The sequence below is a fragment of the Coturnix japonica genome, chromosome 7, assembly GCF_001577835.2.
Source record: "Coturnix japonica isolate 7356 chromosome 7, Coturnix japonica 2.1, whole genome shotgun sequence".
NCBI lineage: Eukaryota > Metazoa > Chordata > Aves > Galliformes > Phasianidae > Coturnix > Coturnix japonica.
Genome location: NC_029522.1, coordinates 2356922 through 2379559, shown reverse-complemented (window position 1 = coordinate 2379559; position 22638 = coordinate 2356922). Strand labels below are relative to the sequence as shown.

At 43.3% G+C, this 22638-nt stretch overlaps 2 protein-coding genes across 19 annotated transcripts in view; both read right to left on the bottom strand.

Annotated features, from left to right (window-relative positions):
• Nucleotides 1–20254, bottom strand: part of DIP2A (disco interacting protein 2 homolog A) — an 88921-nt gene extending 68667 nt beyond the window's left edge. Inside the window, exons 1-2 of one of the 5 annotated variants that reach the window (XR_001556310.2) lie at nt 19957–20114; nt 2860–2931 (exon numbers count right to left, since the gene is read on the bottom strand). Coding sequence is in view for 4 of the 5 variants with exons in the window: in XM_015867746.2 (XP_015723232.1) it covers nt 2860–2931; nt 19957–20053 (169 nt within the window). In the remaining variant the exon portion in view is untranslated. Of the gene's footprint in view, nt 1–2859; nt 2932–4324; nt 4499–19956 lie in introns of those variants that run through there. The other 4 variants (XM_015867746.2, XM_015867743.2, XM_015867745.2 and 1 more) reach the window with 4 other exon arrangements.
• Nucleotides 20255–21730: 1476 nt separating this feature from the next.
• Nucleotides 21731–22638, bottom strand: part of PCNT (pericentrin) — an 83577-nt gene continuing 82669 nt past the window's right edge. For all 14 annotated transcript variants that reach the window (XM_015867729.2, XM_015867730.2, XM_015867737.2 and 11 more), the window contains one exon: nt 21731–22130. In XM_015867729.2, the coding sequence (XP_015723215.1) occupies nt 22087–22130 (44 nt within the window). In that variant the 3' untranslated portion in view covers nt 21731–22086. The remainder of the gene's footprint in view (nt 22131–22638) is intronic.

Here is a 22638-nt window from a genome sequence, read left to right as displayed (position 1 = left end):
CCAAGAGAGAAAAGAAGACAGTGCATGTAATTGGGAAATAAATTATGACCAAATCAAATTTAGGAAGACGTGAATTTGACCTGGGGCGGTCAAATCACAGACTAAGACCTCTTCAAACCTAAAACACTGCTATCTTTTAGATGGCAAGAAGGTAATGCATAATGGGAAACTTCAATTCCACTACAAATACCACTTATAAAAGAGCATTACTAAAAAAAAACACCTAAAATACTGTGTTAAAATTGTTAATGATAAAAAATTACTCCAGGCTCAAAGCCACTGAGACTCCTACACATTATGTGAGCCATTCCGCAGCTGTGCCAGTTAACAAACTTCTGAGGTAGAACTGGGTTAATAGAACATATGTCAGGAAACTGAAACAGGGTTGTATGCCAACTTTTTGCCAAAGTACTGTTCTTTGCACTCAGAGGCAAAGCTTATTCAATCTGTTTTTAGCATATGAAACCCAGATTTCTTAATGCAAAGGAAGGCAGAAGCAGTAGACAAGTCAGGTAATCAGATATCTTAGAAACCATCAGTTAATTTTGAGCCTCTCCACAAGATGGCTAGGGAAAACTCATCTAAACGAGGAAAAAAAATTGAGCAGCAGAAAGTCTAAGGGGACGAAGAAGCAACATTCTTTATGCTGCCCTACATTTTAAGATTCAGGTTACATTACTGCATTTTTAGTTGAGAAAAATCCTAAAGCCTAATACCCAATGATAGCAAAACCAGGAGACAGATGGATTCTTATGCAGTCTATGTGGGACATGCTTTCTTAAAATTATCCTCCAGGATTACACAAAGTCACCTCACTGAGACACTCCTGAATGCCTTCTTTATCAAAGAGATGATTTTTTTCCCCTCCAAAGCAATTTAAACAAGTCTGCAGTCTCATTCAGTGCTTAAGCTAAGTGAGTTCTTGAATAAGCAGGTTACCTAGACAGGACACTACAAAACACCTTCAGAAGTCACACAAGTATCACGGAAGGCTTCTGCCTCTAAGGGTAACAGTAAGTCATGGGGTCTGAATACTCACATAGAAAAGGGGAACAATGGTGGCTTACCCTGCATTCTACCTTTAAAAGTTACTTCAAAAAATGTCTGAAAGTGTAATACTTTCCTAAGTTATACGCAAGAGCTCAGAGCTTGAAGAGTTTGTGCAGACAAGTCTTAGGGTTGAGAGGAGAGGAAAAAAACCACATCACTATCAACAGGAAGGTGAGGAGCACTTCCCTAAGATGACTCCAGATCACATTAAAACTGTCCAGTGCCAACTATCCACCATAACTATTCTTCTGAAACACAGCTCAGCATTCAGCTGACATGCACTGTGACCTGCGGCAAAGAAACAAACTGCTACTAGAATCAGCACATCAACCTAAAGAAAATGTTTCCTGTGTTCATCCCATCTTCTCTTCTGCGGAGAGACCAATGTCTAACAGATTCCATAGAAAGTATATTTAAAGTCAGATCACAGAATCTCTTCCACAGCAGCAATACCCTGAAGTCTTCAAGGGGCACAAAAAGGTCCTCAGCAGCGCATTTGCACACATCAGGAAAAACAGAAAGCTTGGTTTTCAATGTCTGATATAGTACAGATTTCCTCAAACTTTAAACTACATGAAAAAGCCCCCATGAGTAAACAGCACAGCAAGACTGGAGGTTTTTGTGGATTTATTTGTTTTTATTTTAAATAAAGACTAGATGGCTACAGGCTGCCCACCACTATCTTGAGGAAATCAACACATAACAAAACTAGGAAAATTACATAAAGACTATCAGAGAACATGAGAAAGCCCTGAGCAGTCAGTGGACTCCATTCTGCCCGAGCACAAACAGGAAACAAAACTTCTGTCTGTGTTGCTGTGGAGAATCACACAGATCACCACTTCAAGATCACAAGAGCAAGAGGAACTATCAGCTAGCTCAACAACTGGTACAGAAATGGTCAGGGATTTCTTGTCATCACTAACTCCTGTAAAGTAGAACTAAACCATGACCTAAGTCACAGGATTGTTGCCTCTGTTCTCTCATCTGATAGCGTAACACTCCAAAGCACTAACTTTTCTCTCATCTACATACAGCATCTTTGTCAGTTCCGCCTAATTTTGATTCTCTTTGTATTTTCTATCATAGTAATAGCAATTTGCAAAGCTATGGAAGAACCGGACTAGGACTATGTAACACCAAAGCTTCTTTTACCAGAAGAGGTTTAGATTGGCCATAAGAATTAGCTTGTTCTCTCAGACAGTGGTCAGGCCCTGGAATGGCTGCCCAGGGAGGTGGTGGAGTCACCAACTTTGACAGTGTTCAAGAGTCTGGATGAGGAGCTACAAGAGATGGTTTAGCAGCTTATGGTAGCAACGATAATGGGAGGACGGTTGGACTGGATGGCCTTGTAGGTCCTTTCCAACCTTGTGATTCTGTGATGCTATGAAAGGACTTCTAGCCATTGAACTTAAAGTCAAAGGTAATAATGAGATGAAATATGTAATAGTTTATAATAAAGACAGTACTTTGAAGGAACTGTAAGAGAAGGCAGAAGGAGGTAGTATAAGGATATGAAAGCGCAGGAGTAATGATTAGTGAGTTATCTTTTTTAACTGAACGGGTCAACTTGCAGTCAGGAATAACTTTACTTGCTACTGAAGTTATCTTAATGTATTAAATGCAGAAATAACCTAAAAAAAACAAAAGCTTATGTGACATTGAAGTACATTCTACATTTCTTTCTCCTTCCACAAAAACAGCCATGTTTCATTACCAGTTAGACGCTATGTCAATCAAACAAATATTACTATACTCACCTACTCTAAAGAGCAGTTTTCAAAGATTTAACATAAGGAACTCTCTTACCTTGAATTAGTGGTATGTACCGTGCTAACAGCTTTGCTCTTTTCTTTTCATAGCCTTTCTGAGTGATATCACCTAAAAAAACAAAGAAATAAGTTCATATTATGTGGAATAGCGTTTATATAATCACTCTCATTTTTGTAATAGCTGTAAATAAACTCGTGCAGTTTGAATAAATCAGATTAGCAATCAAGACCCCCATATCAGAGAAACAATTCACAGCCATATACTTATCCACACAATGCAACCTGCCCATAAATGAATACAAGGGTCATAATCTTTACAGCTGTGCAACACAGAAAGAGTTGTTTTATCTGCAGCTCTAAACCTAATTCTGGAAGTATCTTCCATGATGCCACAAGCAGCCCAAGAGATTTACAGTGTAATGTAAAGCAAAGACAACTAATCTGACTCTGTGTGCTTCTGCTGCATTAGAAACTCTCGCTTCACCAAGGCCTGCGCAAATGGGCTCTGGCATCCCTGGGTAGGGCCTTCGGGAATCCTATTTTTTTTCTAGGAAATCCTTTCAAATTCCAGGAGACATAAAACTGCTACTATTATCTGTTTTCATTTGCAGTTATAGTCTGATATTGAACCATCCACCCATTCTGTGGGTTGCACAGTTAGAACAAGACATAGCATGGCCTAGAACAAAAGGAAGATTTCTACATAAAACTTAAATAAGACTTTTCAGAATCTGGTGCTCCTGTACTTCTACCAACAGAACAAAAAGCCTTTGTGGAAAACCAGCAGCAAGCTTAACAAGATCTTTTCAAGCTAATGAGTTTCACCCATTTTCTAGATTTCAGCACCAAAAACAAGCTTAAAACCACATTCATCTCTCAGAATTCACATTTCCATAAAGGCATGGAACTGAGAACTCCTTCATTCTTCGGATATCATGCAAAGAAAGATCTTACTCTGTATTTCAGACGTTCCTCGGGTACACTTAGAACACGTTTGTTTAGTTTTAAATACTGTCCCCAGCAGTATGTGCTCTAACACGTTCCCTCAGCACCCACCCTCCTCCCACACCAGCACACACTGAGAGCAGAAGTCGCCCCATTCTACCAGTCCCAGTGCTAACCTGCATTAAAGTTTTGCATCCAGCTCTGTACACAGAACAGAAATGCTCTGGCGTTTCTGGTTTTGCTAAGTGGAAAAGATTTTAATGGAAGAAATACATAGAAAAGTAACTGTGTATTTGCTATTATGCACAGATGTGACCGGGTACAGCTGATTAAAATGCCACTGTATGCTCTTTAAATAAATCACTTCTACAGTTAAATAGAGAGGATACCAAATAAAGATTCTCATTTTCCATCATGGAGGGCAAAAATAATAAGAATAAAAAAGGTCAAGCAGCACAAGCAGGAATAACAGTCCACCTTAAAACAGCAGTCATTAAAACAGACTAAAGCAAATTCTCTAAGTGACAAATGCTGCACACGATACAGATTTGCCATACCATAACTCAGAGGACAGTAACTTTCACCACTCCATAAAGATTCAGTCCTTAAATCAAACACCCACAGATCCTTGCCAGGAATCATCCAGCTGAAGAGGCGTGTTGTAGAAGCAGCGGCTCAAAAGCCAGTGTTGAAAATTCAGTCTCATTTAATTTAGAATCAAAAACTCTTGCAAGTTCAATGATGTTACCAGGTAAATAGGAGCGCTGAATCCAAGCATTTTCCTTGAATCGGGTTAGGAAGAGTCCAAAGCCAAAAGCATCCTGAAGACTTTTGAAGCCCCAACCAGCAGGTCAGAGAAGCGTACCACAGATTTCTTTGTTCCTCTCTGGGTGAATCCTCCCGGACAACTGCCCCCACCCCCACCTCCACAGTGGGATTTAACCCAGCATTCTGTTTTCTTTGTAATCCCTTGTCCCTTCCAGAAACAGACTGAGCCACATCTGGTACACCAGGGCCACAGCTGCTGCCATTTAGCCACACTTTCTCCCTAGTTAACAAATGACACAAAAGCAATCTGAGGTTTCTCTGCCTTGGCAAAGCAGCTGAGAACTGTGCAAAGCCAGACACCAGGCGGGATGGGCTGAGCTGCCAGTTCTCTGCTTGGAAAACCTAACAAACTTGAAAATCTGATAGAAAATGAATCCAGACTAAGATGACAGCTTTGGGGACTGACTGACATGTACTGGTGTGCTGGTGGGGGTGGGAAAACCCCCTTCATGTCCCCACCTTCTACCTTTTAGACAAGCTTGGCAAGTATTTGTGACATGAAGCGACTTAGTGTTTCATTTTACATCACCAGGATAATTACAAAGGGAATGTCACATCACTGCATGGTTTGGACTTACTTCACAGTAAAACAAAGGAAGATTGTTTAGTTTCAGAGCTTTGCTATCGGAGCACCAAAACAGCAGAGACCACCGGCTTCTATGCCATATTATGTATATGCATTGCATGCTTAAGCATTCCTAATACAGCCTCAGAGAAAGAGGACCAGAAATCGTTCCCAGCATCAACACGGAGAAAGTTTCTTAAGGAAACTTAATATTTGAAGGCTTGAGCTGGATGCAGGCAACAATACCTAACAAACGATGCAACAAACCTGTAACAGTTTTGACTGAACTATCTCAGTAAAAACCCTATTACAAAACCTGGAAAATGATGCTCTCTCAAACACAGCTCTGACAACTGCACCATGTCTTTTCTGCAAGATGCATTTAGAGTAGATCAGCAGATTTCAGAAAGCCCTTGCTGATGGTTATTAACATATGAAAGGAGAGGGTGACAGTTGGATTATGGTAAAGATGTCTGTCCACCAAGGGCAAAACTTTCTGTAGTAGCCATCTGTAATTCCTGAAATGAACAGCAAATCATCACGGTAAGCCAGAATTGTATTTTCAGTCACACATGGTACATCCCATGTAATGTCAAGTATCCATTGTTTTCCAGCTTTGCAAAACAGAAGTGTATTAATTACAGCACCTCAGTAGCCAACATTGATTATTGAGATCCTGTGTAAAAATGAAGTGCAGCACTGAAACAGAGCAGGATGGTTGTAATTCATTTTACGTCCTGTGGTCACAAACAAGTTCCTCACAAGGAGGAGAATGGGGAAGCAATCTCCTGGGCTCCAGACTCCCTCACTAGGCAGGACAGCAGAGCCCCAGGCATCCTTGTGCTGTGGCATTACAGTGCTGGTGAAGAGACAAGGTTAGCATCCTTTCATATTCCAGTGCGAATCCTGATACCAAATATAAATATATACCTGATACCAAACCAAACTTATACCACAAATAATACCATACTTTTCTGCAGGACAGAGAAGAGCAGTGAGTAGTAGATAAGGACTGGCCACAGTCCTCAGTAATGATGAACTTGGTAATAAGGAGTAGAGCTGATACAACAGAGTTGACCAAGCACTTGCTAGCTTGGAAAATAATAATAAATACACACCAAGCCTCAAGTTCTCTCTCACATGGATGGAACCCAGCCACTGTAGGCAGTGCAGATGGTTGGACTGGATGATCTTCTAGGTCTCCTCCAACCCTGATAATTCTGTGATTCTGTAAAATCTTATTTAAAACGTTTTGAAAGCACTGAGAATTTTACTGAAAACATATATCACAACTGTAGTGGAAACAACCTGAACCGCTGCTGAACCAGTGCTGAAGCACCTGGTGGGAAGGCAAGGCCAACCTGGGGAGCTCAGGTGCATGCAGTGCTACAGAGTGACTGGAAGGGCTGGATCCATCCCTTCCCAGACCTCATTTAAGGGTTGGCAGTGGAGGTGAGGGTGTCTCATCTGGAGATCCCTGTATACCTAAGGACCTTACAGGTCTTCTGAAGATAAGCAGTTTCTTTGCCTTCTTTCTGTGCCTACTGCTATCATGTCTAAGGAGGTGTATACTTTCTGCAGCCTAGCATCTTGCTTCTCTGCCATCCTATATTTCCTATTATGTTACTAAAATTAATACCCAATTTGCAGCAAGAACTTAATCCCACTCACTAAACTTACTCTAGAGTAGTCTGTATGTAAAGGTAGTAACATAGAAATATACAGCTACTTAAATAATGATTTAAGTCTTTAAACACAAATTATCTCTCTGAAACATTAAGTTCTAGAAGCTCAGGAAGATCTTGACTGTCAAGCACATATACCCATAAAAGAAAGTCATGTAACACTAACTGTACGCTACTAACAGAAAATTAAGCCTTGCTCCCTGTGCACAATTACACAGTACAACTACCTAATTTACAGTACCATTATTATCAAGCGTGCTTCATCTTACCCTAAAGTTTGGAGCTTTTCTATCGATGCAGCGTTAGAAAATTCCATCCTGACATGTGCATATACCCCCACTTCAATACCAAAACCTAAAAGCATTTGCCAGAGATTTTACTTACAAATTAGGAAAAAAAGAGGTGAATTAAATCCAATTCAGTCATCCTTGCTGTACTGAGTAAGTGTTCCAGTTTATTCTGCTCAGCACAAATCCACACCTGCAAGGAATACATGTACACCACAAAGAATCAGAGAGCTGCTCTCCACAGAATATTGAGCAGCCTGGCTTTAAGTCATTACCTACTTCCTCTTCACAGGGAAGAAAAATGTTGAATAACTGGATAACAAAAGTTACCCGGCAAGACACAGGGCTCAGTGAGACTATGTAATTAATTGTTCTTATATGGCTCTAGCAAATCCTTAAGCTCACTCCTCCGGGAAAAAGGAAAAGCACAAACTCTGCCACTTTCCTTCCATCCCAGTGGGGCTCCACAAAATTCAGAAACAGATCAGCAGATGTCAGCTACAAATATGCCTCTGTAGGCATACCAGCATGATACTGGCTCCAGCCCTTACAATTATTAAGAATCAAGTCTTGCTTTAGATAAGCTGAGGTGCTACCCTTCAATGAAACGTGCTCTCTTCCACTATTGCACCAGAGGAAGAAATGAGGAACCACTTCCATTAACCTCCTGATATAATACACTTTCAAACCTTGCAACCCTTAAAACATCACAAAGCATTTACAAGCATGAAAACTCTTTCTGAATCACTCAATTGGTGTGTCCTGTTATGATGACTAAAATCTTTACCCAGAGGTCACGAACACAATTTCTGACACCACATCCAGCTTCCCCCCTCACATTATAACACAAATCCAGAGAGGCACCGTCTCCTTTAACAAGCTGAGGAGGCTGCATGCATCAGGGGGAGTGGTGAAGATCAGCTGGCACACTGGATTGCACTGTTTGCTTTCCAAAAAACCCTGAAAAATAAGCTGAAAAAACAAATTAGGACTGGCCAGGCAGACCAACAAAAGATGTTTTACAACCTGAGCTAGGAGTATTTCTCAAATACAGATGAAAAGTACCCTCTGCACACTGCAGAGATTAAATGTTTACACATCCTGTTGGCATCTTCCAAGATGAAGCAGGGACACTGTCTAGAAGTAGAATAATTATACCTGGCACATGGTAGCCAAGCAATGAAGGGAATTAGGCCAGAAATAATTGTCTGAAGCAAGTGATCCTAATCTAAAGCAGGATGTAGCAGGGAGAGGCAAGGGATACACTCTGCTGCTAGGCTGAAGTACACTTCTCCTCACCCAATCCCTTGGCACTAAGTATTTCTACCGCCATGACATCCAGGAGCAGCCTCCAACAATACCCCAAGATACCACAGAAGACTCTGAAAATTCCACCCAAAGATCCGAATACAGAAAGAGATGGGAGGACAGGAAGAAAAACGTTTTCTGTAGCACTTTCTGCAAGAAAATATCTATGCCCTTCCAATACCACCGTTACGGTGTTACTGACTAGACCAGCCTTTTCTCAGTGAAGACAACAAAGCACAAAACATTTCATATTTAACTTGGTAATAAATGCCTTAATTCTGAAGTCATCCCTTACTTTGCCCCCCCCCCTGGTGCTGCAGGGTATTCCTTTGCAGTACATCACCCTCTGCTGCGAATGTAGCAACAAGATGAGGTTCAACATGACCTTGCAGTAGGGAATTTAGGAGCACCTCTGCAGCAATAAATCCCCTTTCCCAGTCAGCATCACCATCAATTAAGCAGGAGAACTATAATGTTGTTGCATTCATGAAACTTATTTAACATTTCCAAAATATTCCATCAATTGTACTCTCCAATGTTTCATTATATGGCAAACTGAATATCCAAAAAATGACAAGAAATTTACAACAAAACTTTACTTGGCTCCTGATTCAAGTCTGCTAGAAAAAAATAGCCCAATTTGGCACTTTATCCTGTCTTTTTGAAGACTATTTCCTTCATTTATGAAAAAATGTGAAGATCTACATCTCTGGTTATGACTACTCAAAACAAACCATGCTATACACTGTGAGCATAACCCCCTGCTGAAAGAAAGGAACTGCCTCCTGCAAAACTTGCTTTCAGTCCATTCAATTTCAAAGCTTGATCCAGCTGCTTGCACAGCAAAGTGAACAGAAGAGCCAGCACAAGGATTTAGCAATCTTCCAACAATTGCTCTGCAGACACTGTCACACTAAATTGGCCCAATCAGGTTTTACAGCCATCATTTTCTCCCAGTGTAACCTGGAAGCAATGAGCTTAGTTGCTGAGTTCATTCTAGTTATCAAGCAAAGAACTTTTTTTCCTTATTTAGGAATGACCAAAATATAACACTTGCTTGATAGTTCCATAAACATCAAGTGAAGATCTGGTCAGCCTATTTCACCTGGTCTTTTTTGCCAGCAAGTAACTGACTTTTATTTTAGCTACACAAAATATTGTTCAATTTTAAAACATGTATTCATACAAATGCAATGTCTCATCTTTATTTCAATAATGCCAATCTACTAATGCAAGATTTCAGCATTTTAAGGCAAAGAACACAGACTACACATAGTTTACCCAATCATCAACAGAATCTACTTGGCTATGCACCAAATATGCACTCGCTACACACACGATATGCAAAGTCCAATTTAAGTGAAGTACTGTGCTTTTGAGTTGCTTCTTTATCAGAGAGCTACATTCAGCAGAATTCAATCCCTTTCTGCACTGATAAGTGTGCTAAATTGCAAAATTATTAGTAATCTTTGAGAAGTAAGGAGTGTATTAAGAACTCAGGCAGGAAACCTAAATTGGGAATGTGGTGGAGGGAACCACAACAAGCCGGCACAATTACCTTTAACTACTGATAATGAGTCTCCTGAAGCCCTGGTAACAGTTTCTTCTTTCCTTTCTTTCTTATTCCCACAAACAACTAAAACCCTGCTATACACAACTGACCCTCACTGAGAGCTTTGAAAACTTTTACCAGTGCAAACTTGGAACGTGCAGCTCTTTCCATAAAGATGTTCTGACTTCATGGGGAACTTAGCGAGTTTTCTATGTGTTTTATATGCATGCTCAAACTAGTGGCCTACACTTGCTTCAAAATGTGAACTGCAGGTTAAAGATGTCATTGGTCTAAGGACATACCAATCGCCACTGCTAAACAAACCAGCCTATATCAAAGACTAATCAAGAGAAGCAGGGGGAAAAAGAATGTTAACTAGCAAAAATTATATTCCATTGCAGTCTCATATTTGCTACTCAAGAGTTACAAACTCACACAGATACAGCATTATTCTGTACTAGAATCTGACTAGTGAGGTGAGGCTGTACCAGGGACAATCCCTTCCCTCTCCCAGCTGGCAGTGCTGGGTCTGGTGCACCCCAGTGTATGGCTGGCCCTTCTGGCTGCCAGGGCACACTGCTGGCTCAGGTTCAACTCACTGTCAGCCAGAAACCTCAGATCCCCAGCTCTTGCAGCTCAGAGGATGAATGATACCCTGAGCTCCATCAGAAGAGGGGTGGCAAGCAGGGACAGTAAGGTGATTGCACCTCTCTACTCTGTCCTCCTGAGTCCACAGCTGGAGCGCTGCATCCAGGTCAGGAGCCCCCAGTACAAGAAAGACAGGGAGCTGTTAGAGAGTCTGCAGAAGGGTCACAAAAATGATCAGAGGACTGGAGCACCTCTCCCGTGAAGACAGGATGAGGGAGCTGGGCTTGTTCAGTCTAGAGAAGAGAAGGCTGCTGGCATACCTCATTTGTGGCCTTCCAGTATTTCAAGGGAGTTTAGAAAAATGAGGGAAATCAACTTTATACATGGGTAGATAGTGATAGTACCAGTGAGAATGGCTTTAAACTAAAGGAGGGGGGATTTAGATTAGATGTCAGGAGGAAGTTTGTTACTGAGAGAGTGGTGAGGTACTGGAACAGGCTGCCCAGAGAGGCTGTGAATGCTCCATCCCTGGAGGTGTTCAAGACCAGGTTGGATGGGGCCCTGGGCAGCCTGGTCTAGTATTAGATATGGAGGTTGGTGGCCCTGCCCTGGCAGGGGGTGGAACTTAATGATCCTTGAGGTCTCTTCCAACCCCCAAGCCATTCTATAATTCCTTTTCCATGGGGCAGCTCTCCAGCCTCTTATCCTCCGATCTGAATCCAGAGATACTCTACAGAGGCAGACCTTGAAACTGCATGGGCTTTCAATTGTAAATTCAACAGTCATGCTCAAACAACTGCATCTTTAATACATCTCACCTTGATTTCAAATACTCTAGTAGCAGAAAACATGTTCTGGTATGTTATGAAACCTGCAGAAAGGCCTCATCGTTTTTGCTTACCACATAATTATGAAACCTGCAGAAAGGCCTCATCGCTTTTGCTTACCACATAAGTGCCACCCAGCCTCCAAGATAAACTCAAGCAATGCAGGCCCTCTGCTGCTTCAAGTCCACCACCTCTCATCCTCCCTGCCTGCACCACTGAGGAGAGCCTGGCTCCATCTTCTGGATAATCTCTTTGGAGACCCTTCCCCTTCCCCTTCCCCTTCCCTTTCCCCTTCCCTTTCCCTTTCCCTTCCCCTTCCCCTTCCCTTTCCCCTTCCCTTTCCCTTCCCTTCCCTTCTTTTGTCACCAGCAAACTGTCAGTCTTTCTTACTTCCTATAAGGGTAACTGGATCCTCATTTCCACTTTGGACAATTCCCTACAAGGAAATATCAACAAACTACAGAGAAAATACAACTGCACTACAACAGCCATGTGAGTGACTTTCAGGAAGAGGATTTCCTTTGTTTTCTTCTTCCATACACATGCTCTTGCCAATTTCTTCTGTATCTAGTTCATCTCCATATCATACAGCTTTACTGCATTTCACATGCACATCTGGTGCTGTTATTAATGCAAGTGATGTTGAAAGGACATTTAAACGTGCTGAAAATTCCTACAGTTCATTACAAGGGTGACCGACACTGAGTGAGGGAGCAAAACTACCTTCCACTCTGGCGTGTCAGAAAACTGTGTGGCTACACAAGGCAGGATTGCTGCTGGAAGAGACCAATCTGCTCACCTTCAGCACACCGCTAACAACAGCCTTCGCCACAAATGATGCTGTTGAGCTGATCAATCAATGCTGAAGGAAAATGAGATGGGTAGGAAGAAATTATTTTTAAGTGAGTGATCTGAATTGGGTCACAGGAAGTTCTTCTGAGTCACAGGGTTAGCACACAGGATCACTCCCAGCCACTGCTGAAAGACAGAAGTTCTTTAATAATAGTTACACACAGTTATGTTTTTCTTGAGCTCTCCCACTGCTAATATTTTTCCTCATGACTTTACAGCAATGACAATTAAGTGATTATTAAACAATCTCTTATTAAAATACACAGCATCTGTCCAAGAACTTCACCTATTTGATGGTTTAACAGTGAACCACAGCATCTCTACAATTCCAGTTCTCTGACAAAAAATATGCAGTGATTCCCAGGATAAATACCAAAACTGCACAAAATATAAACTAAATATAAACTAAGTAACTGTAATAATATAAATAAAAACTAAGACAAACACTACAGTCACAGAGATAAACACAGAAGTTCAAAAAAATCTGACTACAGTTTGTCCATTCAATCCAACATATTCCCTTGAGTACAAATACTGAGAGCATCTATATGACCATACTTAGTTTTCAGTAAGACCTCTGACTCATCCAGTGCACAGAGGAGATCCTGTTCAGTGAAGACAACATTGAATAGCTTCTTGTTTTAAGCTCCTTTGCAGAGACGAAGCAGGCTTCAGGACAGAGGAACACCACAGGGGCACCGGGCTGCCGTCACAAATCATCCTAGAAAAATTCATCTTTTACACTCCATAGTGTCTTCTTCAAGTAAGTTACGGGGGTCAATCTCTCCATCTGGATCTGCTTTCACCTTTTATACCTTGCACTTAAGCATCTTCCAGATATCTGTAGAATAAAGCTGACATCTACAGATGATAAGGTGCCTTTTGCTCAGTCTCTTCCACTTCAACCAAAGAGATGGTTGTGTGGAAAATACATTAGCAGCAAAACTGTCCTAGTTCAAAGCAATAGATTTGCCTTCAAAACCCTTGACAAAAGTTAAGACACCACAGACATTAGTCACTGTTCCAAATGCAGCATTACAGCCACATATTCTCAAGATGCTGCATAAACAGTAGTGCATTTAATTACTTAACATCCAGACGTGCTCTATTAAATCTTTAATTTTCAGAACAAAGTTGTCAGAGGGTCATGCTAAAAGGCTACTTGCTTTTTCCTTCAAAGATAAAGCAAACAAGCTTCTGGAATGTGTAGCAGATTATGGATGGGGATCAGACAGTATGAGGAAAAGATAGATGTGGGGATGACAAGGACATGGCATGGATGCCATGTAATTATATGTCCCAGTACTCACTCAATCCACACCTATCCTATAGGCTACCTGAACTCTGCTTCCAGCACAGCTGTTTGATAACCTGGAAAAGTACATTTTGCAGAAGTGCTTCTTAAAAGTATTCTATTTATTTCTTAAGTAACCCATCAAATCTGAATACTGCATTTTCAGGAAAGCATTACAAAGCTTTACAATCGAGATTTACTTTCTGTTCTCCCCAGGAAAGGAAGAAGTGGGGCAAAATAAATGCCAGAAGTGGACTCGTCTGTCTTGAACTAATGAATTTGTAGTGTTTTTTTCCAACACAAGCTGCTACATCACACCAAGTTATGACTCAACATTACATCTCAGATATCCCCAAGACTTTAAAGATTTTGAGATAGGAAAGAAAATGCAGGAGTATTTTTAAACTGACACCTCACATCACGTATAAACTGTTCAGCAATTTCATTTCAACATTCATAAAGTAATGACAAAGCCATTGCTGTTCCCTACTGACAAATGCTTCAGTGCTGCATATTATTTCTGAGCAGAATGAAGAATCCCCTGCACAGCTAAACAAAAAGGCAAACATACTCTTAGAGTTCAGGATTTCAAACAGCGATAATTAGCTCCTTCACTTTGACTGATGATCAGTAGTCTCAGTGCATTTATAAACAGCTGAGGAATTTTAAAGCATTTAAATCCCAGTTGATCTAATATGTAGGAGCTCCCTATGGGTCCCTATGTACAAATGCAAAGTTTTACTTGGCCATTCATCCAAACTCACCAGGTTTTCCACAACTTCCCCAATCTTCTCTCTGTAGTCTTGACTAATATGAGGCAAAAAACCCCAAAGCCATAGAGCTACTTTCCACTTACTGTGACTTTACTAACCCAGAAAAGCATTTGATTTTCACTCCTGGAAAACATGGCCTCTCCAGCGGCTAATTTAGAGATCCTTAGAAGCATTCCATCCTGAGTTACATCAACTTACCCATATTTAAATAACCCTAGAACATGTCCTAACTCAATTTTTTTTTCATAGAGAAAGTTATATTACACTACTGAAAGACTGTCTTAATCATTATTTCACCTGCTTTCTATGTAACAGTTATTATATTCTTTACAACAGGATCTAGTAATTTTAGGTAATAAGCTTCTACTAGAAAATAAAAAATGAATGGCTCTTCAGTCCCCAAAAAACCCTATAAATTATTTCCTATGAGAATAACCCAAGGAATATCCTCTCATGCCATCTAGTAGCATTCCCCTTAAAAACTTAAGTGATGGAAGAGGAATATATAAAACATGGATAACATACAATCTTTGAGCACACTGGCATTAGGTGATACAACTGAGATTTAAGGAACATGGCAATTCCATTTCAACTCCTGCCTCTCAAAGCCCGAGTGCGACTAGCTCACATCTCACTTCGTTACACACATATTCCTTACATTTAGGTACACACAACACAGAGGTCTTCCTGTACTGTTTGTAATGCAGACGCCAGCAGGTGTGATGGATTTCTGTGCATCCCAGGCTCCCATCTTCCTTGGGCAGCAAAAAGCATAAAGCATTTACAACACAAAAATGCATTGCTAGGGACCATTTGGAAACATTCCTACATATTCTTCAAGTTTTCTCCTGCCTAAGATTTTTACCCAGTTTTTCAGAGCATCTTTGGAACTGATCCTGGACAGAGAAAGAAGCAGAATAAAAACCCCTTGGCTAAGCACTAGCAAAGAAAAGAAACATCCTTCTCCACTTACCATATCATTTGAACTGATCTCCTACTGTTTTGAAGTATCGAGACAGAAAGGAATAGTATGCTGTTAGGTTTACCTTTAGGAAGTATTACTACATCTAGATGAGAATTAGACAAAATGACAAGGATCACAGCAAGTGCCACACAGTGGGCAGAAAGAATTCACAGTGAGCAAGTGTTAAGACACTGAAGAAAAGAATTCAAATTCTGAAAGTAACTGGTTTAAGAAATAACAGTGATAACGGTGTCTCCTGGCTTTCTTAAAAGACACTTCAGCTGTTTTTCTGAACAGCAGTTCAGAATTTCCCTTATAAAACAGCACTGAGATTTAGTTTTCATGATAACAAAGTTATCGTAATGTCAACACTGTGTGACTCACCGACTGTCCAACAGTACACGTTTGTCATCATGGGGAATTACCTCATACTAACTCACTATCCCTACTTTGCAATGTCAAAACATCACTTGTTTTAACACACCAAGACCTCCTCTTGTTGTGATTTAGCTAATGTCACTCTAATTTTATCATAATCACTACTTAGCAGCTCAGTGACCAACAACCAGGAATGAAAAAGCTATTGCAAACCAGCAAGGGAAGAATGAATGGCTCACATGTATCCATGTTTGTGTCTCTGGATGGGGTCCATTCCAGATGGGGTCTGGCCTGGGATCCATTGTCAGTAATGACACACCTCGGCCATCTCAAAGCAGTCCATGAGATGCCCACAACAAGCCTGCTATGACTCTGCAGCCCATAGACTTCTCTCAAAATTTAAGATCCAGACAACAGAAGTAATGACTAGAAGTCACTACACAAAGCCATTTCAATATCTGAAGTATTATAAATAATCAGTAAGTTAACAGTAATGTAAAATTAGAATACTGAGCCAAGAGTCAGAAGCTGATATAAAATCTGAGGGATCCCTGCATACAGAACTTACCAGCTTAAGAGGAACAAAAACTTCCAGGAGCTGGATACCATGCAAACATTTCTACTACGATTCCATTTTGCCAGCAAGAATTCATATAGCAAAGCCATCAGTAAGAGTACCATTGAAATTACTAATTGATATCCTATGAAGATAAAAATAAAACAAATCAGAATAGCATCAGTATCTGCCAAAACTAAGTATGAAGGAGACCATGGCTTGACACTCATTTAGTGACAGATACCTCTACACACAGCATTGAACGCTTGGGAAGTTCAGAAATCTAGATGTCATTTGGTCCAGCCACTGTAATCAGAATAAGGAAATACTCATTTCCATGACAGGCTCCTCCATCTGTCACACAATCACATCAGTCAACTGCAACCACAGGGACGGCCCAGCTCACTGCATTATTCAACACAAGCAACCCAAAACCTCACAAGCGAGGCTGAAGCACAAACCCAGAGGCACTCACTAACTGCAGCCTGCTCTCCTGCTGACACATCATGTTATGTCTCAGCTCTTGACCACCACAAAATAGTGCCTTAGTTTACCAGACCACTCAAAGATGACAGACTCACAACCAGCACCAGTACAACACAGAGAGCCACAGCAGCCAAAATAGCCCCTTATCTTACTGCTGTCCTCTGGGTAAATTATCTGAATTCCTGAAGAAAATACAGGGAAAAAAACTTACTAAGCTCCTAATGGGACAGGGTCGCTCAGCCTGGTGCAGCACTACCTTACAGAGAGTGGGGACTACAACAGACAACTTGCAACTCCCTGAGAGCAGCCAGGAAGCAGAAAAGGCAAACAAGATTCTCACTGAAAACACTGAGGATCTTTTGTGCTGAAGATGGGAAATGGAAAGAATGAGCTCTTGCAGAAGGATGCCCCAAAACTTGTTCAGAAAACCAGGACACAAAGGATAGCAAGGCACAGAGGAAGCAGAAGAATTGCAGCATTGCAGTGGGAAGGAAGGAGCTGGCCTCCTAACTGATACTTCCTATACACATACATGCTCATCAGCCTGCTCGGTGTAACCAGCCTGTGGGTCCTGCAGTAGCAGAGAACGTTGTTTTGAGGACAAATAGGAACACAACACCTCATAAACTTTATTCTTATACACCTTTTATCTGGAAAAGCAGTCTAGGGGGAAAAAAGTGATCTGTGTATGTTTCTGTAATATGACAGAAACTATCAGTATATTCCAAGTGTGCACAGATGACAAATAAAAGTAGCAGAGGCAGGATTTTGCCAGCCTTCATTCTGGAGGCCAGGAGGAATGCTGGTCAGCAAGAGGGAAGATCCATTTCTGAACCAGCTGCGTGAGGTCTACTCAAATCCTTGCTGTATGTAGAGACAATAAAACAGAAATGTCTTGACCTTTAAAAGGTAAGCTAAGCTATGCTGTCTCTTCCAACAGTGCCAAAGGGAAAGAGTTGCAATACAGGTAAGTTGACTTTGTGTCCCGTTGAGCATCACTGGGGAAACAACTCAAGGAAGCAGCAAAGGTGGCAGAAGGACACTAGATTTCTCAGAGGCTTTAATGATTCAGCCATATACCTCAGCTTTGCCCCCCGAATCCTGCATTGCAGAATTTCTTTGAGCTCATTCACCAACTGGTGCTGGAAATCCATACAAACATCTTCTGGTGGTGCTTCAGTACTGCCACCATCACTTCAAACAATGGGACATCCCCATAAGTTATCTATCTGGAGAGCTACAAATCTAGTGCCGAGAAGCTGTTAAATACTTAAACTCAAATGCCAATCATGTAATCAGGGAGATGAAGCTATTTTTGCATTGGAACATCTGGAAGAAAATGTATTTCCTTCAGTTCTTCTAGAGCAGAAGTTGTCATTATACTCTTGTTCCTTAAAGTGATCAAGACAACAGGACTGCACGTTTAATTACCATTGTAAACCCTACAGTGCATCCCCATTACTCCCAACTTGGAAGCCACAGACCCTGAAATAAGATGGGTGTCCTCACATCTTCTGCACATTTCAAGGAGGCTGCAGTACACAAAATTGCTTTCAGCAGAAGTAACAAAAGATACAAAGTGTAAGGATGCTCCACACCGAGACAGAGCAAGGGGAGCAGGATTATCAGTGATAGTGTCATTTAGCATATGTGGGAAAGTGAAGGAGCCCTACAAACAAAACCCACAGCCAACCACGCCAAGCTGCTGCTCTGGTAGAGCTTTCCAACATGGCTGCTGCTCATCTCTAACACCAACCCGAGACTCCATACTGGAAGTTCCTAAAGCCATTTCTAATTACCCTCCAAAACAGAGGGAAAAAACAACCCTAAATTCCATTCTGACTGTGGAGGTCAGCTTCTCTTTATCTTATAATCATAGAGAATGGCACACAGGACTTTGGAGATTTCACATTGTTTTTCTTTACTACCCCTCTGATTCTAGGAAGAAAAGTTGGGGGATGTGATGAAGCTTCTTGCCAAGTGCCTGGAGACAACATGTTTGATGCAAGGGAGGACTCTAGGTGAGAAGGGGTCACTCCAGACCATAAAAAGAAAGGATACTAGTTCCTTTTCATAGTTTAAAAGCCACAGTATCATTAAAGATGTCACCACTAACCGTCCAAGAAGGGAAAATCTTCATTCCAACTGCCACATTATTAAATGAATCCACGTTCTCTATCATAACAAGAACGTTTTGCTTTTAAAGACCCTTTTCCCATCAATCCAGTTTCCTGCTGCTGTAGTAGGAAGTCTGGTTGTAGCCAGAACCCATTCCCAGAACACTGAAATAAGGCTTTCTGAGCAGACAGGCCTGGGAACAAAGATCTGCTGTCACTGTGAAGGCGCATCTTTCCTCCTGGAGGTCGTGTTTATAGGCAGCTGTGACTGCAGTTCCAAGTGACACTGTTTTCACCTCACCAGCAGCAAAGAAAATCCTCCACCCAGCCGAGCAAAGCCCCCTTTTCCCTGCCTCCCACCGAGCATCGCCTTATGGTATCAATCTCTCCTAACAACAGCCATGCATCAGACAGCAGGAACACAAGCATGACCAGAGCATGACACAAACTTCGAAACCATCTGACCTGCCTTAGAAAGAGGGAAACAACCGGCATTCTGTAAGGAGCGATTTGCTTTTTCCACACACGGTGCCCCAATTCGTGTCCATCCTGCACAGCCCCAGCTGCAAACACATCTGCAAACGCATCACCTGGGATCGCGGCTCCTTCCCACCCGAGCACGTGAGCGCGATGCTCCAAGGGCAGCGCGTGTGTCCTGACCGCCTCCGGAGGAGGAGATTCCCCCCGTCCCTCCGGGCAGCGACGGGCTGGAACAGGCAGAGCTCCGCCGCCCTCACGGCACTTCTTCCTCGCGTCGAGGAGTTCTACACACAACCGCACCGAGGCGAAAAGCGAATCGCTTCGGATCTCAGACCTCAACCGAGTCCAGCGGTTCCGGTCGGGCAGTAAAAGCCGCCCCCGGCGCCGATCCCCCGGGCCGCGGGTCGCGCAGCACGGAGAGGCGCTGCCGGAGCGCGGGGCCGGCGCCGAACCGCCGCCCAGCGCCGAGTGGAGGCGGAGGAAGGAGCGGCGCTGCAGGGCCACGCTCACACACCGCCCCGCGGCGCTCAGGGCCGAAACCCGCAGCGCTTCCCGGGCACGGCCGCGGAGAACGGGACGAGGCCGGAGCGGCTCCCGCGCCCCGGCACCGCGCCGCCCCGGAGCTGGGCCCGCACGGCTCCGCTCTCACCTTCCGACAACTCCAGCTCCAGTTCCGCCAGGCTCTCGCGCACCTCGGGCGGCAGCGGCACCGCGTCCAGGGAGCAGCCGCCCCGCTCGGCCGCCATAGCGCGGGCCCGCCGGCCGCCGCCCAGCACTGCCTCTGGCGGGAGCGGCAGGAAGGGGAGCTCCCGGACCGACCGCACCGCGCAGCCGCCGGGCCCGGCCCGAGCAGCGCCTCCTAGCGGCCGGCAGCGCCGGGCGGAGCGGCACCGCCATGGGAAGGCGAGGGGCGGCTTCGCTCGAGGACAGGACGGCGCTGCCGGCGGCACCGCAGCCTCCACAGCACGCACCGCGCGTCTGACCCGGGCCGTCCTTCGGTGAACGGCGGCTGCGGAGCCGCGGTGCTGCAGGGGGACAGAGGAGGAGGAGCCTCCGTTAGTTCTGAACCGCCGTGTGCAGGGGGGACTCACGGACTGAGCCCACACCTAACACACATCCCAGCTCACAATGCTCAACGTGTGGGGCTCTGTCAGAGATCAAACAACTGCCAGCCAACCGCTGTGGATCCATCCGGGTGCTGCGGCCTGACAGCCCAAATACATGCAAAGGAAAAACGCAAAGTGCAACTTCTATGCAAACATGAAATGATGGCTTCTATTCAGTGTCAGCCACGAGTGCTGGTCTGGAGATGCACACTGCCTATAGCTGAACCTGATGCTGTGTTAAGGACACCGTTAACATTCAGGGCACAGTTTGACAGAATGCCAGATCTGCCTAATGGCCCCAGAGCCAGAATAAAAGGAATCAGCCATGCTCATGGATCCATATAGACCCGCGCTGTCAATTCACACAGGGTTTGAACTTCGCACAAGCCACCTTACTCTTGCAGGCTTTCATACCAAACCAGGTATTGTTTGTTGTTCACGCACAGGTGCCTCTGGCACAGGCCTGCAGGGACAAGGGAGGCACTTGAAGGCTTCGCCCATGGCAGAGCTGTGGGATACAGCACCCAGCTGCAGAATGACACCCATCAACAAGCCACATTGCCCAAGGGCAGCTTTGCCTCTCAGAGCTGTAGGTGTGAGCCTGAAGTGCAGCATCCCGTGTTCCCATGCCCCCAGAATGCAGCACTAGATGCTCCAACCAGTACACAACAAAAACACACTGCCTTGTCAGGGACAGCACTTTTTCATGCCAGGCTCCAGTCGGCACAGCCAGAAGCGTGTGCTAAGGAGCCAAGGTCAGCCCAGCAGCACCAGCACTCTGGGCAAGAATACCCTTTCCAAGGGCTGGCACCAGAGCTCCAAAGCTACATCTCCACGTGGCACAGAAGCTCCTGGCGTGGATTCAGTAAGACTGATGTTCTCTAGGAATGTCATGTGTGTTCAGGTTTCCAGGGAAAGTCCTGCTGAGCACAGTGCCAGAGCTTAAATGTGGCAGTGTCACCACAGCTGTTGATTTCAGGGATATACACAAGATCAGTAATTGCACGAAAAGTTGGCTTTTTTTCTTTCTTTTTCAAGTTCTATCAGATCAAGGTCAGTCAAAGAAGAATCCAAGGAATGGCTCGATACTGAAATGGAACATGTTGAGGAAGACTGAGGGAAGTAAGTCCTATTTATTGCAAAGCCAAAAAAGCAAACCCTGAAATCCCAGAAAGCAACGGGTCTTAAAGATGATTTGGGAGAGTTTTTAGCTGCTGTTTGTTGACAGCCTTGCAGAAATTCTAGAACCCAGACAATCAGAAAAGCCCCAACAACGAAAAGGAAAGGTGAAAACAAATAACTATATGCTGTGAGAGCTCACTAATAAAATGTGATTTTAATAACTTCTTTTTTTAACAAGGAATCCAGCTATACACTATAGAAAAATAAACACCAGACAGACTCTTTGCAATCGACAGTACAGTGATACAGGCACACTTGAGCTGTTAACATACTAGTAATTCTGCATGAGAATGTAAAACATTGCTCTTGGTGAAAAGTAATTTCCTCTTATAGTACTAAAATAGAATAAAAAGTCATAAAAATGTGATGCAAAAGCACTGCCCTTTATTTAGCTGCAGAGGAGATGACAAGTGCCTCCATTCACCAGGGAGCAACTCAGAAGGAAGCAATAACTTGGCGGTTTTGCAGCACAGATTTCAGAAGCATTCTGATCACTTCTTCATGTTTCTCTGGCAAGGCGGGCCTGGAACTTGTCCTGAATTTAAATAAAACAAATGAATATTAGAAAAGTGCTTGTGTTATGCTAAACAGTGCATTCTGCAGCATGTTATTTCCTCAACGTACCTCGCATGAGCTAAACTGAAAGGAATTATGAGCACCTAGGAACCTGAAAGCTTACAGCCCTGCCAAAGCAAACATTCACACTGAGCATTGGTCTTAATATGAGAAGAGCACACAGAGAGCAATGCATTGCTTAGTTCAACCCGACTGCTCTTGTGATGCTCCAGTGTGCACTCTGCAGCTGTACAAGCTGCTGTATCCATGGGGTGAAGTCCAGCAGCCAGGAGCTCACGTTACTCAGAGCTCTGTTCTGAAGGTCACTGTGTGGTGCTGCAGCTCCCTACAGCATCATTCTAGTAACGTGAACGTTCCAAAAGCAGTTTCTGCCCCAGTTCAGAGCTCCACACTTAGTGCAAAATACTGTATGCTCTGAAATACCTCGGGTTTCAATCTGACATCTGATTATCTATAGCTGCCAAAAA